This window comes from Gasterosteus aculeatus, chromosome 12 (genome assembly GCF_964276395.1).
Source record: "Gasterosteus aculeatus chromosome 12, fGasAcu3.hap1.1, whole genome shotgun sequence".
Lineage (NCBI taxonomy): Eukaryota > Metazoa > Chordata > Actinopteri > Perciformes > Gasterosteidae > Gasterosteus > Gasterosteus aculeatus.
In genome coordinates, this window is record NC_135700.1 from 1,289,731 (window position 1) to 1,312,707 (window position 22,977).

At 47.5% G+C, this 22,977-nt stretch overlaps 3 protein-coding genes across 3 annotated transcripts; 1 reads left to right on the forward strand and 2 right to left on the reverse strand.

Moving 5' to 3' along the window:
* Positions 1–90: 90 nt before the first annotated feature.
* pdcd7 (programmed cell death 7) lies at positions 91–4,800 on the reverse strand. Its single transcript, XM_040195983.2, has 5 exons — positions 3,539–4,800; positions 3,215–3,353; positions 2,671–2,901; positions 2,497–2,584; positions 91–716 (listed from the first exon to the last, which is right to left on the reverse strand). The coding sequence occupies exons 1-5, from the start codon at positions 4,544–4,546 to the stop codon at positions 584–586; spliced, it is 1,599 nt and encodes a 532-aa protein (XP_040051917.2). The 5' UTR covers positions 4,547–4,800; the 3' UTR covers positions 91–583.
* Positions 4,004–14,625, forward strand: spg21 (SPG21 abhydrolase domain containing, maspardin). The gene is made up of 9 exons (XM_040196016.2): positions 4,004–5,129; positions 5,335–5,397; positions 9,331–9,492; positions 11,217–11,297; positions 11,686–11,831; positions 11,919–12,027; positions 12,798–12,905; positions 12,985–13,125; positions 13,456–14,625. Exons 2-9 carry the CDS (start codon positions 5,335–5,337, stop codon positions 13,579–13,581), a joined length of 936 nt encoding a protein of 311 aa, XP_040051950.1. The 5' UTR covers positions 4,004–5,129; the 3' UTR covers positions 13,582–14,625.
* Positions 14,626–15,796: 1,171 nt separating this feature from the next.
* On the reverse strand, positions 15,797–22,766 carry shcbp1 (SHC SH2-domain binding protein 1). The gene is made up of 14 exons (XM_040195970.2): positions 22,531–22,766; positions 22,290–22,436; positions 21,134–21,337; positions 20,936–21,051; positions 20,245–20,453; positions 20,056–20,151; positions 19,739–19,969; positions 19,474–19,651; positions 19,165–19,285; positions 18,100–18,231; positions 17,866–17,984; positions 17,023–17,109; positions 16,702–16,840; positions 15,797–16,629 (listed from the first exon to the last, which is right to left on the reverse strand). The coding sequence occupies exons 2-14, from the start codon at positions 22,417–22,419 to the stop codon at positions 16,328–16,330; spliced, it is 2,064 nt and encodes a 687-aa protein (XP_040051904.2). The 5' UTR covers positions 22,420–22,436; positions 22,531–22,766; the 3' UTR covers positions 15,797–16,327.
* Positions 22,767–22,977: the final 211 nt, after the last annotated feature.

Sequence of the window (22,977 nt, forward strand, 5' to 3'; positions counted from 1 at the left end):
CGTCCCCACAAGACGTCAACAAAGAGTAGAAGCCTGACGTCAGCACACAAAGCCGATTACAGAAGGATCCAGTAAACACTTCGGCAGATGTCAGAACCAACTTAAGATTTTATTACCACCACCGTGGTGAGAAATATACATTTTCCTGTCCATTCGTGACCAGGAGTGATTCTGGGCACCTCCTGGTGTAACGCCATGCCAGGTTCTTCCCACGGGACTGAGAGAGTTAACACAATGTTTCTTTGCTCACACTGATCATATTGAAATACATGTAATACTTTACTAATTAATTGGTCTTGTATCAGTACGACACTAAAACTACATATAAAAAAGAACCAACGCCTTTTATTTGTCTGTTTTTATAACAATATATGAGGCAGAACAGAAAGGCAATAAGCTGATGGAGATCATGTACCACTGTGTAGAAGCCCGTCTTCTAGACGTGCTTAACAGCGTCTTTGTGTAATCACGAAGCCGTGTGCTTCTACTTCTTAATCCTTTGATGCTCCTAATCATTGTGTCCTTGCACAGAGCCCTGCAGTGGACGCCTGCGGCTCCAGCGCTGGTTGGCGGGACACTCGTCTCACTCGGTGTCTGCAGAGTGCACAGCAGAGGCCCAGGCCTGGTCTGACGGGTCGTCTGGTAGGATCCAGCTCGGAGGAACTGCAGAGCCGTCGGGATGATCCGCTGGAACCACAAACACATCCCACTCTCTCCTGAAAGAAACCACACCACAGTCCCCCACAAGTCACCAAGACGTCCCACAGCGCGCCACAATGACACCGCCAAGGACTGATGTCTGTTCCAGCTGCTCCCTGCTGGCCAGGTCTCCGGCCCAAAGCAGCTCAAATGTTAAAACTAAATGTCTTGTTTGCATCCATTACTGCCTTGTGGGTGTTGGTGAGAGAAGAAGACAACAGCACAGGCTCATAACTAATCTAAGCTGAGAACTCAGGTTACATTTAACAGCGGACTAAATATTGTAAACAAACATCACGCGTGAGCAAACTGTTCTGTCATTGGTCCAATTTTAATGCAGCTATAAGCAGACTTTCACCTTTTCTCTTTGGGGGTGCACAAACCCAGTTGGGACGTAGAAGGGGGCGTGGTTATCGCCATCAGAAAAGAGCTGTCAACACAGGGCTGAAAGAACATAATCTAAAGCAGTGATTCTTAACCATAGGGCCGCGGCCCAAACTTGGGCCACCAGCGCCCCCTAGAGGGCCGCAAAAAACTTTCAGTTTTGCACCTGTGGGCCGCAAGGGCCGCGGGACTGCGTGCAGCTTTCGACCATGTGGTGGCGGTAATGCATCACTCGGTTGTTTAAAAAGCGCCAATACACAGAGAAGAAGACTGTCTACTTCGCAGCAAAAATGGATACGTTTTTAAAAAGAAAAAATGAAGACGAACGTCCTGCCGATACCCCCACCCAGAAGACAAAGTTTTTGCGGAAATACAATCTCGACTTCATTAAATACGGTTTCGTAAATGGAGGAACAGAGGCAGTGCCAAAAGCCCAGTGTGTGGAGTGTGGGCTAATGCTGTCCAACGAAGCTCTCAAGCCCTCAAAACTACAGCGGCATCTAGAGACCAAGCACCCGATGCTTGTGGGAAAGCCGGTGGAATATTTTAAGAGGAAGGAAATTGGGCTGCAGATGCAGAAAAGGTCTGTCGTGTCACTGACAAACAACTCTAAATGTGCATTGTCTTTGTGATGATCCCATTTTATCATGTCATTTTATTTGACAATTTTTTTTGCTTGTTAAACAATAAGTGGATTTGGTTTATTATTGAATACAAATCAAACCGAGAGTGAAGTCAATTAAACCTATACAGTGTTAATATTTAATGGGCCCCGGGCCACTTTGTACTATAAAAATTGGGCCTCAAGGTCGAAAAGGTTAAGAACCCCTGATCTAAACCCTTCAGAGTCTCACTTTAGCTTTAAAGTGCTGTCCTGTTCATTCACAGGAGCCGGTGGATATCGTCATCATCAGAGCTGTAGACTGATTCAGTAACCGTCGTCTCCAGAGCTGCATGATTGGTTCCATTTGATCTGTGCTGGCTAATAAGTTTTAACATCACCCTTATATTTAATGGCAGCCAAATATAGTTTTAGCAGTACGTTGTAATAGGAGCGCTCAGTCTGGCAGACTTGTTCTGTATAAATGGACCTGTCTACAGTCATTTTATTTCAGCATTTGCCCGTTAGCCGATACTTTTAGTCACAGGGTGTTTTGTCATGTTGCAGTTCACGGTCTGTCCAACATGCGTGTGAAATTGTCACAGTGAGCGTATGAAGTCTTGAAGCCAAAAACATAATCTCACTCCAGGGTTCTTTGGCACGTGCAAAAGAGGGCTTCATTTTATAGACACCCTGAAGCTCTAAATGCTTCTTAATGTTATGTGTGCCCCCCGCGTGAGTGTATGAATGCTTGACAGCGTGGCAGCAGGTTTCATGGTTCCCATTATGTGAATGCGGAGTGATCAACAAACCTGATTTGGAGTAAAGCGTGCAGCGAGCGCTCAGCCTGGGTGTAATATTCTGTGAAGGGCTGCAGAAGGGAATCAGCAGGCAGGTCCTCTGAGAAACAAACGTTGGCATTACTACTCCTGTGTGATGCGATGCATTGCAGAGCTGCAGCGTTGCAGAGCGCACGGACGGATTACCTCCAAACAACATGGCGCGCACTCTGCGCTTCCTCTGCAGGTGTCTCTCCCTCTCCTTTTTCAGTCGTTTCTCTTGCTCTCTCCTCCTCTCCTCCTCCTGCTCCCCTTCCAGCATCACCATCAGAGCTTTCTCCTCCGCCGAGTAGACCGCGGTCCTCTTCTTCATCACACACCTCAGGTGCTCCAGTCCGCTGCTGAACGCCTCGTCACATTGCTGCTCGGTGGTGATACCTGCAGCACACAAAGATACAAACTGAAGGCTTCGCGGTCCCGTTACCGACCGCGGGACCAGTGCTCGCAAAAGGAAAGGCACTTCCCCCCCATGTGGGAGAGTAAGAAGAAGAAGAAGTGTTCCGTGCAGGATCTCGTGCAACTACTTTCCAAGTAAGTCTGCAGAATGAGGGCGTCTGTGTGATGAGGGCAGCAGTGTGAGAGTTAGCGGCACGCTAAAGCTCTCTGTGTGTGCCCATCACACCTCACATGCTTTGTAAAAGAACTGGCGATAAGGAGTCTGGCATCAGCCAGATGGGCTTCTAGCGGTCACCTTTCCTCAATGCGGCCTCTTTCCTTAGTCTGCGCAGTTTCTCCAGAGACCTCAGGATGTCCTGCATCCTCTTCACGTCTGCCTGCTTCTTCCGCACCTCGCAGAGGACAGCGTCTGCAGCCAGCTTCAGCTCCCGCTCCTGCCACACAAGCAGATCAATTATTAAGAAAGCTGTTAGTCATTCTGAATGAGTGAAATGCTTTCACTGTCATATATCTGAATAAAGATCCTATCGCCCGGTCATGATGGGGTTTGGTGTACAGCTCTTCTGCTCCCAAGTGGACAACATGTGTTATATTAGAGTCTTCTGGTGCACGGAGTTACCTTCTTCCTCTCCTCCACTTGTTGGACGCGCTGCATCCTCCACTTGTCTATGGCCGCCTCTTTGTCGTCGATCTGCTCCTCTCGGAGCTTCTCGTCCAGCTGGTGCAGCTTCCGGGCCCTCAGCAGCCGAGCCCTCCTCTTAGCGACGCGGGACAACTTCGCCTTCCAGCTATGGAGACGCTCCCCGAGGCGGAGGCGATCGAGCTCGTCCTGCAGCTCCGTCTTCACTCCCAGTGCCGTTGAATAAGAGTCCGCCCACGCGCACTCGTCCCCCGCGGTGTCCCTCAGCGCTTCGCAGGCCTCCGCCAGCCGGGAGACGAGCCGGGCGGCCCGGTGCAGAGCCGCCCTCGGCCCCGGGGCTCCGCTGTGCTGGGCCCGAGGGGCCCGGGCGGCCCGGTCTCGGCCTTGCAAGAAGCGTCCGATCCACTGCAGGTCCCGCCTCCTCTGTACAGCGGTTTCATCCTCGGGCTGCGTTCTTGTTTCCGGACTCCTGTCGCGGTTCTTCGCCTGCGGAGCGAACCGCGCATTGGCGAGCAGCGCGCCGCGCTCAGAGAAGTCCGTGTATTCGTGGTGTTGGTTGGGACCGGGCTCCGGGTCATAGCGCGCGGTCCCGGGACAGGCTCGGTACTGCTGGTGGAACGGGTCAAAGGTGGAGGCTCCCGCGCCGTCGAATGGGTGAATCGGCGCCCCGGTCGCCGCGTTGGGAAAGTGTGCAGGCGGCGGGCAGCCGAAGGGGGGCGGCGGGACGGAGGGGTCGAATCCATACGGAATCGGTCCTCCGAAACCCCCGCCTCCGTGAGACGGAGTGGGGAAGTCGCATCTAAACCCGTACGGGTGACCGGCATATCCCCGCGGAGAGGTCCAGTGTTGCGCAGCGTAGTCCGGCTGTGCCGCGTCGTGCGCCGCGCCGCTCGGTCGGCTGGCCGCGTACGACGTCTCCAGGTAGCCGCCATCACAGCCGAGAGGCTGCTGCGCCTCCGCCGGTGAGCGCCGGTAAACGTTGTCCATGCTGAGTGCGGCAGCACCGCGGGGACGGTTACAACGCGGACATTAGACGATCACCTCCTTCCTCTTCTTCTCCTGCGGCGCATCACTTCCGGCAGACTGGACCCGCTTTGACTCGTTGGGGCCTCCTACTGGTCCAGAATCGTCATTGCTGTTTTTTTTGCCTTCGGATACCTCCTTCGACTCCCAACGCGTGGTCTTTTGGGGGACACTCCAGCTGTATCATTCGGAGGACACAACTGCAGTGACGCAATCGTTCTGCGAGGGATGCAGCTGCTGGATTGAGACGCGGCCTCTCTCACGTATGTAGGCTTTCGCCTCAGGATCCGCCATAAGACCTCCAGTAGAAACACCTCCAAGAAAACGTGTGTTTGAAGACCCTGAACACGGGCATTTGCCATGTCAAACACGCGCATACATTTTGCATGATGACGTCACAGTGCATCGCGCGCTCGTAGTTACCGGTGGGCGGAGACACGCGCTGTGCGGAAGTGTGCGGAGCTGAAGTCATATGACCAGGCTCGACATGGGATCTAGATATGGATAAAATTCCTCGGAGACGGTGACAACATCCACGGCGAACACGGTAAAGGTGCCCAGACGTCCCGGGGACACAGTAAATCACGTCATATTCGGTCATTGACCGGGAAGCGCTCATGTTGATTCCATCGCGATCAGATGGTCTCGCTGAGCGTTAGCTGCTAGGCTAATGTTACACTTTGCCTCCACTGTGCATTGGATTCACGTTGGACGAGCATGTCCTGAAGGTGTGTCTTTGAATGTGTCCTTAGATGGAGGAGATTAAAGTGTCTCCGGACTACAACTGGTTCAGAAGCACAGTGCCCCTGAAAAGAGTAAGTACCCCCGGATTTGTAATCCAGCCGCCCGGTGCTTCGGGTTGTCTGGCGGCCGTGTTAGCTGGCGACTCTCAGCCGAAAGCGTCTGTTGTTGTCGTAGTTACGACAGCGGTGGGAACCCGATGGAGGGTATTATATCTATCTATATCTATATGTCTTTTTCGAAATGGTACCACTCTGTTTCCAAACGTCGCTTGGTGTTGAAAGAGGAAGTGAGCAAGTTGCTCTTTCTTTGAAATAAAGTTTGGACAAAACCAAAACATATTTGTCTTTGGAGCCTGTTTTGAGTAAACGCGTGTCGCACAGAATAGCTACAATAATATAAGGAAATATGTGGCTAATTGGGATTTAATCAGGTGGTAAAGCAGGGCAGTAGCTCTAGACACAGCGAGCACAGCGTCTCTCCTGGAGGTGTGAGGATGGAACCGTCCACGGTCACGGGTCACTCCAAAGAGCAGCCAGGTCAGCCTGTGACCACCACGACGAAGCCGGGAAATGATCAATTCAACCGACCGGAATGCAGAGATGGACATTGCCTCCAAGCCACAGTGAAATGTTGTTATAGCTAATTTATGAAACAAATTAATACCACAATCAAAGAGCGGAGAGCAGCCAGATGGGCTTGTGAGCACAGAGCGTGTTCTACGGAGCAGTTCAGAGGTCAGCTGCTTTCTCAAATAATACACAACGTGGACCCGATATAATAAGAATGTTCTCACCGTTACCAACACGGATGCAGCTTTTGCTTGACCTTGTGTATCCAGGGGGAACAATAATGCCAAGAAAAGTAAAAATTCAAAACATCTTTATAAAAGATGATCACAAATTGTACAAATCCGCAAAGGCTTTTTTCGTAATTGATCAATTGATATTAAATGAGTTATTAGTTAACAGGGTAGCCTGTTAGACCCTGCCGGTTCACTGTGACAGCTGACATGGGGCGTTACTATGGTTACCAACAGAAACAGGCAAGAGGATGCATTTAACATGAGGACCAGGTAGGACTCACGTTCTCTTCAGTGTTTCCTTTTTGATGATAAGGCTGTGCGTGACGACATTATCCTATCAGGCTGATAATAATGTTGCGTTTCGAGTTGATATTAAAAGTCCAATGAGAGCTTCAAACCTGCCCAATCTGAATTGTTTTTAAAATTGTTGTTCATAAAATCTGTTTGTGTCGAGCATTCATATTAAGAGTAGTACTGATACTTGATGTGATTTAGAGTCGTAGTGGGAGGAATGATGGTGATTCTGGTTGATCACCACAATAAAGCGCAGGCTCTGACAGCTAGGGGGGTTTGGAGAAGGCCTCTTTGTTTCAGAACGAAGGATATGTTTGGGATGCTAGCGCGCGCACACTAGATCTCAAGATCCTGCTGTCATCTGCTTGGGAAAGGAGCAGGTTGAGGTGTGTTTTTCTGTTTTAATCTGTAGAATTCCACTTAGCCATCTGAGAAAAGTGGCAATCTTCCACGCTGAGCTGCTCTGCTTGAGTGTAAATGTTAAACCAGGTTTAAACACAATGGGTCAGCTGATGGCTGCCCTGCTCCTCTGCAATAGCAAGAGTGTTTGTGGAGTAAGTTCATGAAGCTTTATTTATGTAGAGCTCTTTGAACACACATTGCTTCACTCAAGCCCTTAAAATAGTCAGATAAAATGTGATTGCGATATAAAACACAGACCAAAAGTAATATACAATATAAAGCAGAGAATAATAAGAGACAGACAAAAGTGTGAACAAAGCCGAACAGAAAGGCTCCTCATTAAGGCAGGATTTTAGAGATTTACTAAATCTGATTGATATGGTCTGGTATTTACTGGTCCAGAGGGGAGAACAATGAGATCAGAGGGGTACCTCACTGCTCGGTCTGCATTAGCACGAATACTTCTCTCTTCCATAGAAAGCACAGAATGAAGGATTATTTATAATCCGGAGAATTTTAATACACTGCTCAAAAACATTAAAGGAACATTCTTTTATCAGGGAATGGCATGAATTCAATTGCACTTCTCTGATAATGATCTGGTCAGGTGGGATTGTTAATCGCTTTCAGATGTATTTTTGTTGATGGAATTAACACCGGTGCGCTAGAGTGGCGACAATGAGACAACCCCCCCAAACAGGACTGGTTTTGCATTTGGAGGCCAATTCAAGTGTCTTTGAATGGTTTTCTACTAGTGTTGGCTTTAGCTAGAGTCATCACCACTACCGGGAGCATGTGGTGATTTCTTAACCCTTAAAAACAGATTGCACAGATTATCCAACTGCGACAGGATGTAACGTCCACACGTGCTGTTGGGACGGATATCTGCTGCTTTGTGCAAGGAAGAACAGGTTGAGCCCTGCCCGAGCCCTACATAATGACCTCCAGCAGGCCGCTGGTGTGAAGGTCTCAGCCCAAACATTTAGAAACAGACCTCATGACGGTGGTCTCAGGGCGTCCTGTACTGTGCCCCGTGCTCGCTGCCCACCACCGTGGAGCTGCATTGGCATCTGCTGTAGGACACCAGAATCGGCACAGTGTGCTTTTAACAGATGAGAGCATGTTCATCCTGTGATAGACGTGAAAGGGTCTGGAGAAGCCAAGGAGACGGCTGTGCAGCCTGCAACATGGTGACCGGTTTGGTGTAGGGTCGGTGATGCTCCGTGGAGGCACCTCCATGGAGGGTTGCACAGACCTCTACAGGCTAGAGAACGGCAGTCTGACTGCCATTAGATCTTGGGACTAAATCCTTGAACCCCTGGTGCTTGTAGGTGCTGTGTTCCTCCTGATGCACAACAATGCCCGGCCTCATGTGGCAAGAGTATGCAGCCAGTACCTGGGGGATGGCGGGATTGATACGATTGAATGGCCCCCACAATCACATGACCTAAACCCAATAGAACACCATCAAATGCTGCAACGTTTGCAAGGATGCATAGGACCATGTGGAAGCCACACCAGATATTAACAAACAGAAATTGAATTTCAGCAAAACGTAAATCATTTTTTCATCCATTTTTATTTTTCACAAAATAAAGCCCTCTGTGTGCTGACATTTCTTTTCCATCAAAAGATGTGGCATCCTTTCGTTCCTAAAACATTATGCTGTTCATATAAGTGTAGATATCCAAACCTAATTTGTTTGTTTGAGATCTCACGTGTTTACGAGCGTTCCTTTCATTTTTTGGAGCAGTGTGTATCTCGTTCGTATTTGTCACTTGGTTGGCTCTTTTGTGGTCTAAACCGAGTTCATATATTCCTGACATTTTCACAGAACCACATAAAGTAAAGTTGTTTCCATGGAAATAGAATGGAAGTCAAACAGACTTCAAGAATTTTCCATTCAAATCGACACAGCAAGTGGGTCAGAGCAGAGGCCGTTCATTGTGTGTGTGTGTGTGTGTGCGTGTGTGCGTGTGTGCGTGCGTGCGCGAACCATTCCAACGTATATGTAAGCCAAAGAAACACGTAAGTACTCAAGTGCAGAGCCATAACACTCTAGTACCCCCATTTAGCTCCCTTCAATAAGCATGTTAATTGTTTATAGATAATTTATTACAATGTAAATAAAATACTTAGTTAACGATTATAAAATGTGTTTTTATGTTCGGCTTATTTAATGAAATCACACTTGTTTCTTGTTCTTTCGAGTTTGTATTCGTATGGTTGAAATGCTCTTCTTGTAAGTCGGTTTGGACAAAAGCGTCAGCTAAATGACATGTAATGTAATGTTTTTAATTATTTAGAACTATTAAAACCATAATATTGCATCGCAATAATTGTAAAACTGTCATACTGTGACATCCCGGTCATAGAATAAAGAACTCCTTCAGTCCATTGTGTCCATCTTTTAGTTTCCAAGGCAACGCGTTCCATTACTAATGCGTCTAGTCTTGAGCCTGTCTGAAGGAGGACCTAAGGCCCACGGATGTATTTGTTCCACCAGATCATAGTGGATGATGATGACAGCAAGGTGTGGTCCCTGTATGATGCCGGCCCAAAGAGCATCCGGTGTCCCATCATCCTGTTCCCACCAGTCAGTGGGACGGCGGAGGTGTTCTTCCAGCAGGTGCTGGCTCTGACGGGATGGGGCTACAGGGTGATCTCGGTGAGCTCGGCAACCAATAGTTCTATCTACAATTGATGAACTGCTTTTTTCATCTTACTATGTATTATTACGACACCGTTTTGACATTTGTTTTGTTTGTTTGAAACAATGAAACATTTCTGTAGTGTTTCTTCAAAAGCACTGTCCATTTACTGTGTAAGTAAACGCATACAGCTGGGCGTGTCCTGGGACGACGCTGCAGACACTCAGGGCTCACCGTTTTACCACCCTAAACCATCTCCGCTCCTCCTACTGGACCTGACTGCTGCGTTTGACACTGTGGATCACACTATCCTGCTAGAAGGCCTCCACACCACTGTTGGACTGTCAGACTCTGCACTCAAGTGGTTTCAGTTGTCCCTCACGAGCCGAACTCAATGGGTCTCACTGGGAAGTTGCAGGTCCAGACTCCTCCCTGTCTTCTGTGGTGTTCCACAAGGGTCTGTCCTCGGCCCCATCCTCTTCATCATATACATGCGGGAGCATCTCTGCTGTGTCATCAGCAAACGTGACGTCCTTTCGCTGTTATGCTGATGACACGCAGCTCTACATCAAGACTGCCCCAAGCCCCTCTGCAGCCATGTCCTGTCTCACCGCCTGCCTTAGAGAGATAAAAGCATGGATGAGCAACAACCTTTGCCAGTTAAACAACCAAAGCCTTGTTGGCACTCCACACCAGGTTCAGTCATCCTCCATATAACCTCACACCGACAGTCAAGTCCTACCCCTCTGCTTCACAGTCACTAATCTGGAAGTTAGGTTGTGCAAAACCTCCTTTCATCATCTCAAACGGCTTTCCAAAGATGCAGAGAAGCTCGTCCACGCCTCTATCTCCCAAAGACTGGACTACTGGAATTCACTCTTTGCTGAGCAGAAACTGCAAAACATTCAATACCTCGCTGCCAAGATCCTGATGATGAGTTCTAAAACATGTGCACATGAAACCCATTCTACACACACTACTGTGGCTATTTTAAGCCTTTTTTTGTTATAAAAAAAAACGGTCAGCAGTTTATTTTTTTAATATAGTTTGTTTTAACTTTAAGAAATCCTATAATAATAAATACTAAATAATCGCCTTGCAGCATTCTAAGATGTTTTGAATGACAAATTAAATAAAATGTATTATTATTGCCAGAGAAAATTTGGCTTAATTCCAACAGATATGGTTTCTGTCATTAGACAAATGGATAAATTGACTGATTAATGACCATACCAGCCTCAGACGGATCCCAGATGAGTGCATGTTACGTTCCCTGCTAGGGTCAGTCAACGCAAACAAAACAAACGCCACGGAAATAAGGAAAGTAGCAGACCACAGCAGATGGAGCAAACAATAATCAATCATTTATTATTCTTAAACCAAATCCGTGGCAAAGAAACAAAGTCAAAAACAAACAAGCCTCCAGTAATGGGCCACATTGCATCCTGGTGGTTCCCTCTCAGACTCTCACTCCGAGGCTGGTTGAATGCGTCCCTGCTGGTGGCAGCCAAAACAGCCAACTGCCTCTTTCCCTACACGAGCCCCTGGATGACGTCTTCCAATGCTTTTTAAAGGGCTCCTCGGCTCTGATTGCGTACCCAATCGGGATGGACCCTCAATTAGGCCTTCTGCTGGGCTGTCTGCAAAACACGGAGAAACAAACACACACAGGCCCCCAACAATGGTCAGAGACGTAACAATGCAATTGTGCAATGTAATTGTGTTTGTGTGTGGGTTCCAGCTGCAGTACCCGGTGTACTGGGATCTCATGGAGTTCTGTGACGGCTTCAGAAAGCTTCTGGATCACCTGCAGTTGGATAAAGTACGGTTTTTTGTGTGCATTTCTGTATTTGTATATAGAGCATAGAATACATAAACTGTCGATTTATCTGCCAGTGACTAAAGCTGTTCTCTTTCTAAATCATTAAATGGCCTGCTGCAACTTTCAAATCACTGGAGGAGAAATATTAGTTTAATGCAAAAATGTGTTCAGATACCATTTTATTATGTATTATGGTTCATGTTGTGAGTTATGATTTTCAACCATTATATTAAGGAATGAGCTGTCTTTGGTTGCAACATCTGTTGTTCCAGCACAACTATTAGAAGATGAACGGTCTCTGCGATGAGCAGCCTCTCCATGGACTGTATCCATGGCGATGGACGTATAGATCACACCCCGTTCACTCATTCTCCGTCAAACCTCTCAGGTCCATCTGTTTGGAGCATCGTTGGGTGGATTCTTGGCTCAAAAGTTTGCCGAATGCACGCACAAGTCTCCCCGGGTGCACTCCCTGATACTGTGTAATTCATTCAGCGATACCTCCATCTTTAACCAGACATGGACGGCCAACAGGTGCTTTTAAATGCTTCCATCACACACACACTTTCCTACCCATGTTCATATTTATCATCAATGTTTCCTCTCCTTGTCCCTCCTCAGTTTCTGGTTGATGCCAGCTTTCATGTTGAAGAAGATTGTTCTGGGGAACTTTGCTAAAGGACCCGTGGATCCTAAAATGGCAGATGCAATCGACTTCATGGTGGACAGGGTAGGTGGACATGTGTGTTCTGACGGGGTAGGTGGTAGGGCTGGCCAAGTATGAATAGACAAATAGCTGTATTTTCAAGGACCTAATAATAACCTTTATTTATGTTGAAGGAACAATTATTTTTCCAGACTACTTGAGTTCAAATAAAACCCCAAAGCATCAACAATAAAGGTGGAGTGCAGCCACTCTGCTGCAGTTCAGCAAAGGGAGCTCGTGGTTGTTATTGTGTGTCGATATAAACCGTATTGCATGGTCCCATTTCCTGTTATGAGAGGTATCAATACAGCCACTAATGTTAATATACCGCCCGGCCCCATGAGTGGACATGTCAGTGTGTCGCAGCTCTATTGATTTGATTTGGACGTGAAGCTAAATATTAGCATCCGTTATGCTAAATGCTATGCTATCAGAAGTGCATTCAGTGTCATGAAGCATCTTCTTCAGAATCTACTGCATATCCTCACTGTCCAATGATGAACTAAACGGTGTATCCTAGAGCATGAAATGGCAGAATGGATCTGGGTGACTGTGGCTCAGCGTGCAGCTTGAGGCTGAGCAGGCTGCTGTGGGTCGGTCCTCAGCCTCCCTTTGTCTTCTCGGGACAATTGGGACGCAGTCGTAAACTGCAGACATGAGAAGAATATCCATCTTCTAATCTCCCCCTGAAATGAATAAAATGAGTGTTTGACTTTGTTCCCCGAGGTGCAGATATGTGATGTCTTTGTGTTTGAATGTTGACCTCTGCTCTTCATGTGTTGTGTGTGCTGTAGTTGGAGAGTCTGAACCAAAGAGAGTTAGCATCGCGGCTAACACTCAACTGTCAGAACTCCTACGTGGAGCCACACAAAATAAAAGATGTTGCCGTGACCATTATAGATGTAAGTATAGAAGCGCCTCCATGCAGCAGGAGTCCTAATGCAGTATTCTGACACACGTGTTTCCTCTGTGACCACGAAGGTGTTTGATCAGAGCGCTCTGTCGCTGGAGGCCAAGGAGGAGATGTATAAATTGTATCCCAACGCCAGGAGAGCTCACCTGAAGACGGGAGGAAACTTCCCCTACCTGTGCAGGAGTGCTGAGGTCAACCTGTACATCCAGGTACGCTGACAGCAACCCGATGGCACTTCACTGTCACAAGCAGCGCATCCTGCTGTTGGCCATTATGGAGAAAATCCAACATCACAATATTATGTACCAATTTTATTGATATTCCTAATTGATATTGAGACAATATTTAAGGGTTGATCGGTGCTTTCACAGAGTTGGCAAAGTTCATAAATGACATCACTTCTTCTCAGCATTTAAAACTTGACTCCATATCACGATATCAATATAATGTTGATATATTGCCCAGCACGATGTTGCTATGTTTACCTCCAGTTCTCCAGCACGTGTCCGGTTTAGCACCTGTTTTGTTTTCACGCACAGATCCACTTGCGTCAGTTCCACGGGACCCGATACGCTGCCATCAGTCCCTCGATGGTGAGCGCTGAGGAGCTGGAGGTGAAGGAGAGCCAGCTGAGCGCGGACCAGGACTCGGACAACGACCAATGAGACCTCTACCGGCCCACTGTTTCTCTTACCCGTCGTTTCACAGGACCTCCAGATTTTCTATGGAGCTCCACAGTCAATCAGCGAGAATATTTTTATTCGACAGAGGAAGCAATATTTTGATAACAAGCTGGAGATGAATGGCAATCGACTGCCTTGCTTTAGGAACTTACGACACCTTGCCTTATGTGAAATGTATTTGGTAATTGTGGCACTCATAGACTGAGCTGTCTGTGTAATATATATTGTGACACAGCCAGCAGTGAACTGGTTTCCTTCTGACAGAAAAGTGAACACTGGCTTTGAAAAGGGTTTCATTCAACCTGATGAATTTGTTTTTCCACTAGTGTCTCAGTGCGAGTCTACATGATGACTGTGCCGTGGATCCGGCCAGCCGGCGAACTGCCAAAGCCGGAAATCATATCTCTGTCTACACACATGAACTATTCACATCTCCGAATACTCCTGTAGATAGGCTTCAATAAAAGACAATGATGTGCTGTGCCTTTTTATAAAAGATAATTTACACATTCTCTATAAAATAGTTTGTTTCTTGCGGATGAATGTTAAAGTCTGCAGATGTCGTGTGCAACCAGATGTTTCATTTCTTTAATCACAGCGACATATTTAACAACGTGTAACACGAGAGCGAGTCCACAATGTGTAAGCCTCTCTGGATCCGTCTCTCCGCTGACTCAGGGACGAGCTGGGGAACCGGGGGGCCGTGCGGCAGCTCAAGGGACAGAAAGACCAGTCTGTAAATTATGTTCTTTCGCTTTGAATTTCGTTTGTATTCTTCTGGTTTTGCGCTTGAACCGCCTCCAACATAGACCCTCACATTCCACACACAAGAAAGACAAAAAGGAAACGTACTTTAACGATACAAAGTCTTAAGTTGCCCACGAAAATACAAGTTACAACTGAATGGAGACTCAAACAGGTCAAATACACAGACTAACACACACAGTAACAAGGAATCACCAGGACTGAATGAACTTTATTTATGGATTAACAGCTGAAAATAAAGAAAAATACAATCAACATGAATACAGCTTTCATTCCTGTGTTATTGAAACCCAGTATAGACTCAAGCTCCCCATCGAGCCCTCTCGCTCTCATCAGCAGAGCGTATCCACTCACAGCAACCAGAGGACCCTCCTATTAATTCATCTCACGTATTACACATCTCACACGCAACAGCCGTAGGCACATTAGTAAAATGGGAATATGCATCATCTATTTTAAATTTCCCAATTCTTTACTTTGCACAGGAGCAAAACAAAGACTCCCACTCTGAGAAAGTTGTTTTCTCTGTACGACATGAAACCATCGACTCCATCAACTGGCGTAAATCCACCTTTGTCCCCCTCGGCCTCACAAGCATGTTTACTGCCGCGCTCTCCTGCACATCTTCTCCCTGTTGGATTGCATTTGCCACCTAGATAATATACTTGTTTAACTTACTGTTATTTGCTTGTTTTTCTCTGCATACTAATTTGCAATCGAAGGAATCAACGTTTCCCAATGCTGTCAGAACGAGTCCCTCTCAACTTAGAAAGCCAGCAGATGCAGTCTCCACTTCAATCTCAATCTGATACTTAACACTCAACTTCATAGACACACAGCTTAGCTGTGAAGTTCACATCATCGTCCAGAACGCAAACGATAACAATTGGGAGGTTCTCCATAATCGTATAAAGCATTGCTCAGAGAGGTTTGTCAGCACAACCAATGAGATGACTGCTGGTTTGTCAGAGGAGCTGAGGGTTTTCCTTTCCTGGGAATCAGCATCATATAGAACATCCTGGTAAAAAACATTTAACGAAACTTTGTCAATTTAGATGGGGACGGAGGAGGAGAGGAGGGCTCTGCAGCTGGTGGAGGAACCCATCAAGTATCAGTGGTGTTGGTGACAAGAGGCGCCTTAAAAGATGAAACCCATCAGAAACAGTCTGTTCCGCCTGCAACACAGCAGAGGAATCGTTCCATGATGGTAAGAGTCAAGACTGGAATGAGGGAAACACGGATGCTCTTAGGGGACTAAGTCGCCCTTCACAGTGAGACCGCCGGGATGAATCGTTAAATCAGGAAAATAAAGTGGGATTGAATATTTGGGCTTGTGGAGATTTAGTCAAAACTAATAGTAAAGTCTAATACCATGAAGACATAAGTGCAGACCGCATCAGCTTGAACCAGATCATCACACTGCACCACCACAGAGGTTTCAACAGAGACCTTTAATCAGATACACAATCTCCTCAAGTAAAGACTCATTTGCATCATCAATCTACAAGAGACTTCCTATTCTCACTGAGCTTCAACCCAACGACTCCCCTGGACCGTAAAATACATCAAACTTTAAAAACAGCCGTGGCACCCTGTGAAAATCTCATCAACAAAGAAAACAATCGTGAGCTGCTATCAAACAAACCACCGAATAAATGGATACATTTATTACATCTGAAGTGGAAACATCAAAACGGCATGAAAAGTGACAAGTGAAAACAATAATTAAAATGAATGACATTTAGCATCAGGAGCCCAAAGGAATAAATAGAATAAAAGCATTTCTACCAGCTGACACCGGTAAAAGTCGGAGTCACACTTCCTTCATGGTTATAGTCGCTGCTGTCAATTGGAAATATTTATTTCATGACAAATGAAATCTAAAAACACAAAGCAACCATCCAATAAAGCGTGGAAGAGCGTTAAAAAAAAAAAGAAGCGCCGCTACGCTACAGTAAACTCTTCAGTAGAAAAAGGTGCCGAGGTCACCCATGCCGTTGCGTCTGAACTGGTTTCCCTGAATGGAGACAAAGATCTGGTGGTCCATCAGGTCCTGGACGGCTCGGCTGCAGGACGTCTCCTTGTTTCTGCTCAGCTGACGAATAAATCGCCACTTACTGCCGGAGGCGGCGGCTGTGTCACAGTCCGCACCGCCGCTGCTCTCCGCTGACTCCGGCTGGACGTCTGCTGAACTGGAGCTGGTCGGGTCGGTCGGGTCCGTAACACCTTCCTTCTGTTGGTCTTCTGCCGTCGGTCCAGAAGGGCCTTAAGGGAGCAAAAGACCCGATCAATAAGGATCCTCTACGGTTCTATTCTGGCTGAGAGCGCTACACTTACCGTCACCCCGGTCTTGATGGGCTCCATGTGGTTCCCCGTTGTTGGATTTCACCAGAATCACCCCGTAGCCTTCGTTGTTGTGGATCACATTGTTCTCCATGGTGATTGAAGGCATAACGTCGAGCTCATTGGCAAAGTCCTGCACGCACACAGGCAACATTTTCACATTCAATGCAGCAATGCAGACAGCGCCACTTAGAAGGGACTAAACGCAAACCCAAATGGACCACCACTAGTTTCACTAAAACAACAGTATGGATAAACTGACATTTGTGAACGAGATTTCGGTAAGAACCCTGAAGACTGGCGGATTGTTGTCACCTTGATGAGGATCCCGTCCTTGCAGTGATGGATACCGTTACCAACCAGACTGCAAACACTGCCAGGGTAAATCTCCAAACCCGCCCCCTGCACACGGCACACAGCAACAGGACAGAGCACATGTGGTCACACTAAAGAGTTATACACCAGGTATCACCGCATACAAGACTAATAACTTCATGGGTCTTAGAGGCCGTCCAGAAAGCAGTCACAGTTCATAAAACGTTATCACCTAATTTGCATGAACGTAATCGACTCTTTAGGATCAGCGGCTTTATGAATGCGCGATTCATTTTTAGGCTGGAAGCAGAGACATGCGTGTCTCCTCTGACTGCAGCGGCAGGCTGCTGAGAGACTCGCTGAGGACGGTGACTGGACCGCCAGTGGGACTACACATCGCCGGGCGTTTCTCTGGATACAGAGACTCTGCATCATTTAACATTCGGCTTATAGAACCGTTTGTATCTTGCTGTGACATCATAACTACACGTGTTCAATTGTTTACATGAGCAGTGGGTGTTGCATAAAAAACAGCTGCACATGATCCAGGGTCACTAAGATGATTTGTAGAGTAGAGAAGGCGGAGCCATGTGGGCACCGTAGAAGGGTTTAGACTCAACGTGGGAGAGTCCAGCTGATCCCAGTGCAGCAATTAAAAGCCCCTTAAAACTAAACATATATAGAAAAATGTGACAGCTGACAGCTACAAACCATGCACCATCTTTAGGGTGATGAGCCTAGAGGGCCGAGGGCTTTGTGTCCCTGCAGGAATCAGCTGAAGGTCACGCTGTCCACACAGATTTGAACCCGCTAAAACGGCGGTCAGCAGCCACAATGTCTCACCTTGGAGCCGTACAGGTCACATCTGTTCATGGTGAGACACGCCGATGTCCGGACGATCACTCCCGTGGTCTGACACTGCAGCACACAGTTCTCCATGGTCAGAGTCCCTTGACGCACACCTGACAGCCAATAGGAGACACACGGGGTCACACGGCGCCGTGTGGATACATCTGGCTACATGGGAAGAAGAGTGTGAGGACGAGCAGCCCCCGCAGAGCAGTCATGGATACTCACACATAATGCCCTCGATAGCATTGTGCTGTATGAACTTGATGTTGGACAGTCGGACATCGGCTCCCGTGGACTCCACAAATGAGTCGCCCTGGTCTTTCTTCTCAATAACCACCTCATCAGGGAGCCCGAAGCCTGACACACAGGAGCGCGTGAACAGAATTAAGGTTTGTGTTTGTTAGAGCGTCAGGTTTAAAGCCTCCAGACACAGCAGTACACACATATTCAATTCTCAATCAAAAATATGACCTGCAACTGAGCAACAAAGTCGTCACACAGTGACGTGACATGAGATATCATGTCAATAGTCTCCAAGTGTCTGGATTCCAGTCTAGGTCAGGTTCACTGGTCTGATGAAACTTCTATTGGGCCTGTGCCCATCAGGTTGGGTATGGACTATTGAAGGGCTGATCGGGGATGGTTTCTTCATAGGTTTATATTAATGCCATTTAACAAACTTACTTCCAGAACCAAGAGTTTCCAAAAGCCACCTCTGGAATGTGAGCCCTGCTGAGCATCTGACCAATCACAAGGATTGACCAGGGAATATAAATCTTTAGTTACAAACCATTTGGCTTCATTTATTTATGGGCACCTCACACCTCGGATACATGCACTCGTTCACCTAGACCTTCTACAACTAAAGGCTGGCGCGTGCTTCTGCGTCGTTGGGACGACGCACTCGTTTCAATTCATGGTTTTAAAAGGCTTGTGTGTGTTGCAGAGCGATTCACCTCCAGAACAACAGGTGGAGTAACGTGTTTTGTTGAAGACGACCTAGAGAGTCACGTCTTCGTGTGTGGAAGTCGTTGGTTGCTTTATTTATTTATCATAGACTTTATTGCCCCGTGCATCCACACTGCTGCTTTTCATCACGGACAAATTTGTCCCATATTTTCCTCGCAAATCACCACATCACTCCTGTATTAACTTCTCTGCATGGCTCCCTGTTAAATCAAGAATAGATTTAAGGGTACTTCTCCTCACCTACAAGGCACTTGCTGGTGAGGCACCGTCGTGCAACATTACGCTGCAGTGTGCCTGCAGAGATACCGAGCCCCTGCTTACCTTCTACACTGATGGAATCTGGTAGGAAGATGGAGCTGCTGACGCTGTAGATTCCTGGAAGCACAATGACCACGTCACCCTGATAGCACGCTTCCACCGCCGACACTGGATCTCTATAGAACTAAACACAACCACACACACACACTTTTCAGTTTACACATGCAGTAGAGTTTAGAGCTTCCTTCAAGCTCCTTCCTCGCCGGCTCCAACTTCTTCAGAGGGTTGCAGCAATAATGTTCCATAAATAAAAGGACAGAAAGAAATAGAAGTAGACTATAAAGTGTATGTAATGTATTCAGGGACACTGACCTGAATGTCAGTGTCCTCAGAGGGACATAGAGGCAGCAGGCGGTCACTGAGGAGGGACTGGAGCTGGGTGGTGCTGCAGGACGCTGTGACCACATGGACCACCTTCATGCCCGACGCTCGAGGCCCGCGGCTCTGCACACACTGCTGACTGGCATTGCCTTTGTAGCCCAGCACGTACCTGGAGTGGATGGGTGGGGGTAAGGACTGCGGCATTGTTGAGGTGTGATGGAGCAGAGCCTGTGGCGGAGCTTTAACAAACTCTCACCTCAGCAGGGGGTTCTCTATGATGTGCAGCTTGCGCTTGAACGCCTCCAGCTGGTCGTAGAGCTTCAGGCCCTCCACCATGGACACGTTGTCCAGCTCCGTGTCAGAGTCGCTGCTGAGGCCTCTGCGCAGAGTAGAGAACTTCTGGAAGCAGTGGGAGCAGTTTTCCAGTAAGGACCGGTACTCTGCCACCAGGCCTAATGGGACTCGGTCTTCCAAGATGTCGTAGTAGCTGAAAGAAGAAATGATGTCAAACGAGATCCATGGGAATGAACCAACACCTTAATAATTCATCACTCCAACACAAGGTCTACTCACAGCCTGAGACGAGGCTCGACACAGCGAACAAAGTAGTCAAAGTCGTCATCTTCATCTTCCTCGTCCCAGTGCCTCCAGATATGCGTGTAGAAAAACCTGCAGAGAGGAAGGAACTGGACTTCACCAGACTGTTACAAATGTGTACACGCACACAGAAGTCCAGAAACAGGACCAGCTCGGGAGTCCCACCTGAGGTGCTCCAGAGCGAGGGCGGTCAGATCAAAGTCCCCAGACTGCTCGTAGACCACGAGGAGCTCCTGCAGGGGGAGTCGGTGCTGAGTGGCCTCCAGCAGAGACTTCATGGCCTCCTCAGTGAGCTCACAGCCTCTGGTTTCACACTGCAGAGGCAGCACCAGCTTCACACACGCCTTCAGATCCTTCAGGTCCAGGTCACACACCTGAAATCACGAGATGCTCTTCAGCCCTAACATTTGAAATCATGAACAGCTGTAGTAAACAAGTTCCCCAAAACCTTTCCTTTCATTACCGTTAGTCAGAAAACAAATCATGAGATCACAACTTTTAGTTGCAGTGAACGGTTTCCCAGCAGTAATGTAATAATCATAGAACACCCACAGTGGGTTGGAACACCGCGAGAACCAGGCCGATACATTTCCTCTGATTGTTGTCAGCGTCTATGGGTGAGTGGAGAGCACCGTCGTCCTCCAATCAGAAGATCCTGCTGACCCGCGTGTCCATGTGTCCTTGAGCAAGACACTTAACCCCAACATTGCTCCAGTAGCTGTGACTACAGTGTGTAAATGATGCGAATGTTACACGGGAGCATTAAAGCGCTCACGGGTCACATCCGTCAAGCGTGGTGAAAAGAAAAAGAAAAAACAGGTACATTTACAATACTATGTCTGAAAGTTGGTCTCACCTCCACCAACACGTCGAAGAAATTTGTAGACCACAGCGCCAACCAATCGCACGGTTCCACCACCTTCTCCAGGTAGTCTGCTGTGAAGGCCTTCACCTCGGACGGCTTACAGTCGCCTACACACACACACACACACGTGCACATGATCAGGAATATGGCGGCTCAGAATGACAATTAGCATTTTGGAGTCTAGATTACCAAGCATGTAGTCCTGGTACGCTTTAAATCGCTCATAGAACAGCAGGTGGCTGGTCTGGAAGGTGTCGGGGAGACCTGGATTCACTCCTCCATGGCGCTCACATCTCTGCAGCTGAGTCCCGGACTTTTCAGTGTTGAAGTGGTCCGTGCCGCTGTCGTCGTCTTCCTCGCCATCACCACTGTCGTCTTCATCCTGAAGCAGAGCTGTTGGGATAAATGAGAACATTATGGTCCAAAGGGTTCTCTGCTCTGCCTTTGGGGATCCAAACAGCAGCTCGTCATACAGACCCCAAAAGTCCTCGCATATCAATAAAGTAGGATTGGTTTCACTCAAACCAATTCTTTCACCCAGATCGGTTACGAGGCTTCAGGTTATGGTATTATTAAAGTAATATGCTGCTGGTGTCCTGAGGGGCAGAGGGTGGGGGTTCAGCACCAATGTGGAATCACAAGTACTTCCACTATAATTTAACCTGAAGTCAACTACATAAGCGTGCTATGGGGTTTAGCCATTGGGAAGAAATTAGTTCAGAGAGCAGTGCTGTTGGGTTAAAGGTCCAATAAGGTCTCCTTAACTTTATTTGATGATGGCCTGTGCTTTGGTACCCTGTAGTGTAGCGGGTCAGCCATAGGCAGACACCATTGGATCTGCACCCTGACTTATAGCCTACAAGCATCACAAAACACTCAACAAAAATCATATGTACATTTTACATAATCAATAATAGAAATACTAAAGTAGTCTATGATGTTCAGACGATACTTACTTACACCCTTTAACAGCAGAAAAGGAAAGAAAGTGTGACATCACAGTATCCAACATGTAAAACACCTCGTGTGACATCTTGATGGAATATCAATATCTACTTTATAGCAAACATTCTATAGCCGGGCCTTTGTTTTATCTGCTGCACGGTTGATCCAGGAGCAGGTAGAAGACCACCTGGAGGCAGGGAGCACCTCGGGGAGGATGCCAGTGAATGGGTGTAGAGTTAAAGCGCGTTGAGAGGTAAAGAAACCAATTAATACAAACACATGGTGTAGCAATATGCAGTAGAACAATGATGGGACCGTTCGCACTTCTAAGATGATTAATCGAACGACGGCTCAAGCGCTCGCTTGGGTTAAGAAACGACTCGCAGAACACAACACTGACCTGGGTGGGACGCATCGGGCCCCGATTCAGCCTTCGGGTTGTTCTGTTCCGTGTCGAGTTCGACGTTGACGTACGACTCAAAACCAACCAACACGACGTCCGACACTCCGACTTCAGCTTCTCGCTCCATGGTTAGAAAAAAACGACCTGTTTTCGCCAAGCAGACAGGCAGGTTTAACAGAGCAAACAACAGAGAAACACACTGAAACAGCAGTGAATCACGGGACGCACACGCCCATACTTTCAAAATATTCCCGGTCTGATGGAGCGCAGCCAATCGCGAGCAGCGCAGTGCTGGAAGAGCCGCCCACTGCCGGGAGGCCTGCGAGCCCACGACGCCTTTTATAGTCCGCATGCGCACTGTTGTTTAGGGCCCGGAGGCCCCGCCCACTGCCGGGAGGCCTGCGAGCCCACGACGCCTTTTATAGTCCGCATGCGCACTGTTGTTTAGGGCCCGGAGGCCCCGCCCACTGCCGGGAGGCCTGCGAGCACACGACGCGCTTTATAGTCCGCATCCCATTATTAACCTCATGGCATTTTATGTAATAAAGTGATCACAGAAGTTAGATAGGTGACATCACTAGTGATTAACCTCATAGTGTTTCATGCCTATGATTAATAAAGGTGACCTACAGTATTACACTGTCAAACAATGTAATAAATATAAACCGTTTCAAGCATTTAAGCA

Excerpts from the sequence above, each read along its gene's own strand:
- shcbp1 (XM_040195970.2), bottom strand. The coding sequence starts at position 22,419 with ATGGAGCGAGAAGCTGAAGTCGGAGTGTCGGACGTCGTGTTGGTTGGT. Across the intron at positions 21,052-21,133 it reads GTACCAGGACTACATGCTTG|GCGACTGTAAGCCGTCCGAG; the intron begins GTAATCTAGACT and ends GTGTGTGTGTAG. Across the intron at positions 20,454-20,935 it reads TCTTCGACGTGTTGGTGGAG|GTGTGTGACCTGGACCTGAA; the intron begins GTGAGACCAACT and ends TCGTGATTTCAG.
- spg21 (XM_040196016.2), top strand. The coding sequence starts at position 5,335 with ATGGAGGAGATTAAAGTGTCTCCGGACTACAACTGGTTCAGAAGCACA. Across the intron at positions 11,832-11,918 it reads CAGACATGGACGGCCAACAG|TTTCTGGTTGATGCCAGCTT; the intron begins GTGCTTTTAAAT and ends GTCCCTCCTCAG. Across the intron at positions 12,028-12,797 it reads TCGACTTCATGGTGGACAGG|TTGGAGAGTCTGAACCAAAG; the intron begins GTAGGTGGACAT and ends TGTGTGCTGTAG.
- pdcd7 (XM_040195983.2), bottom strand. The coding sequence starts at position 4,546 with ATGGACAACGTTTACCGGCGCTCACCGGCGGAGGCGCAGCAGCCTCTC. Across the intron at positions 3,354-3,538 it reads AAGTGGAGGAGAGGAAGAAG|GAGCGGGAGCTGAAGCTGGC; the intron begins GTAACTCCGTGC and ends CTTGTGTGGCAG. Across the intron at positions 2,585-2,670 it reads GCGCGCCATGTTGTTTGGAG|AGGACCTGCCTGCTGATTCC; the intron begins GTAATCCGTCCG and ends TTTGTTTCTCAG.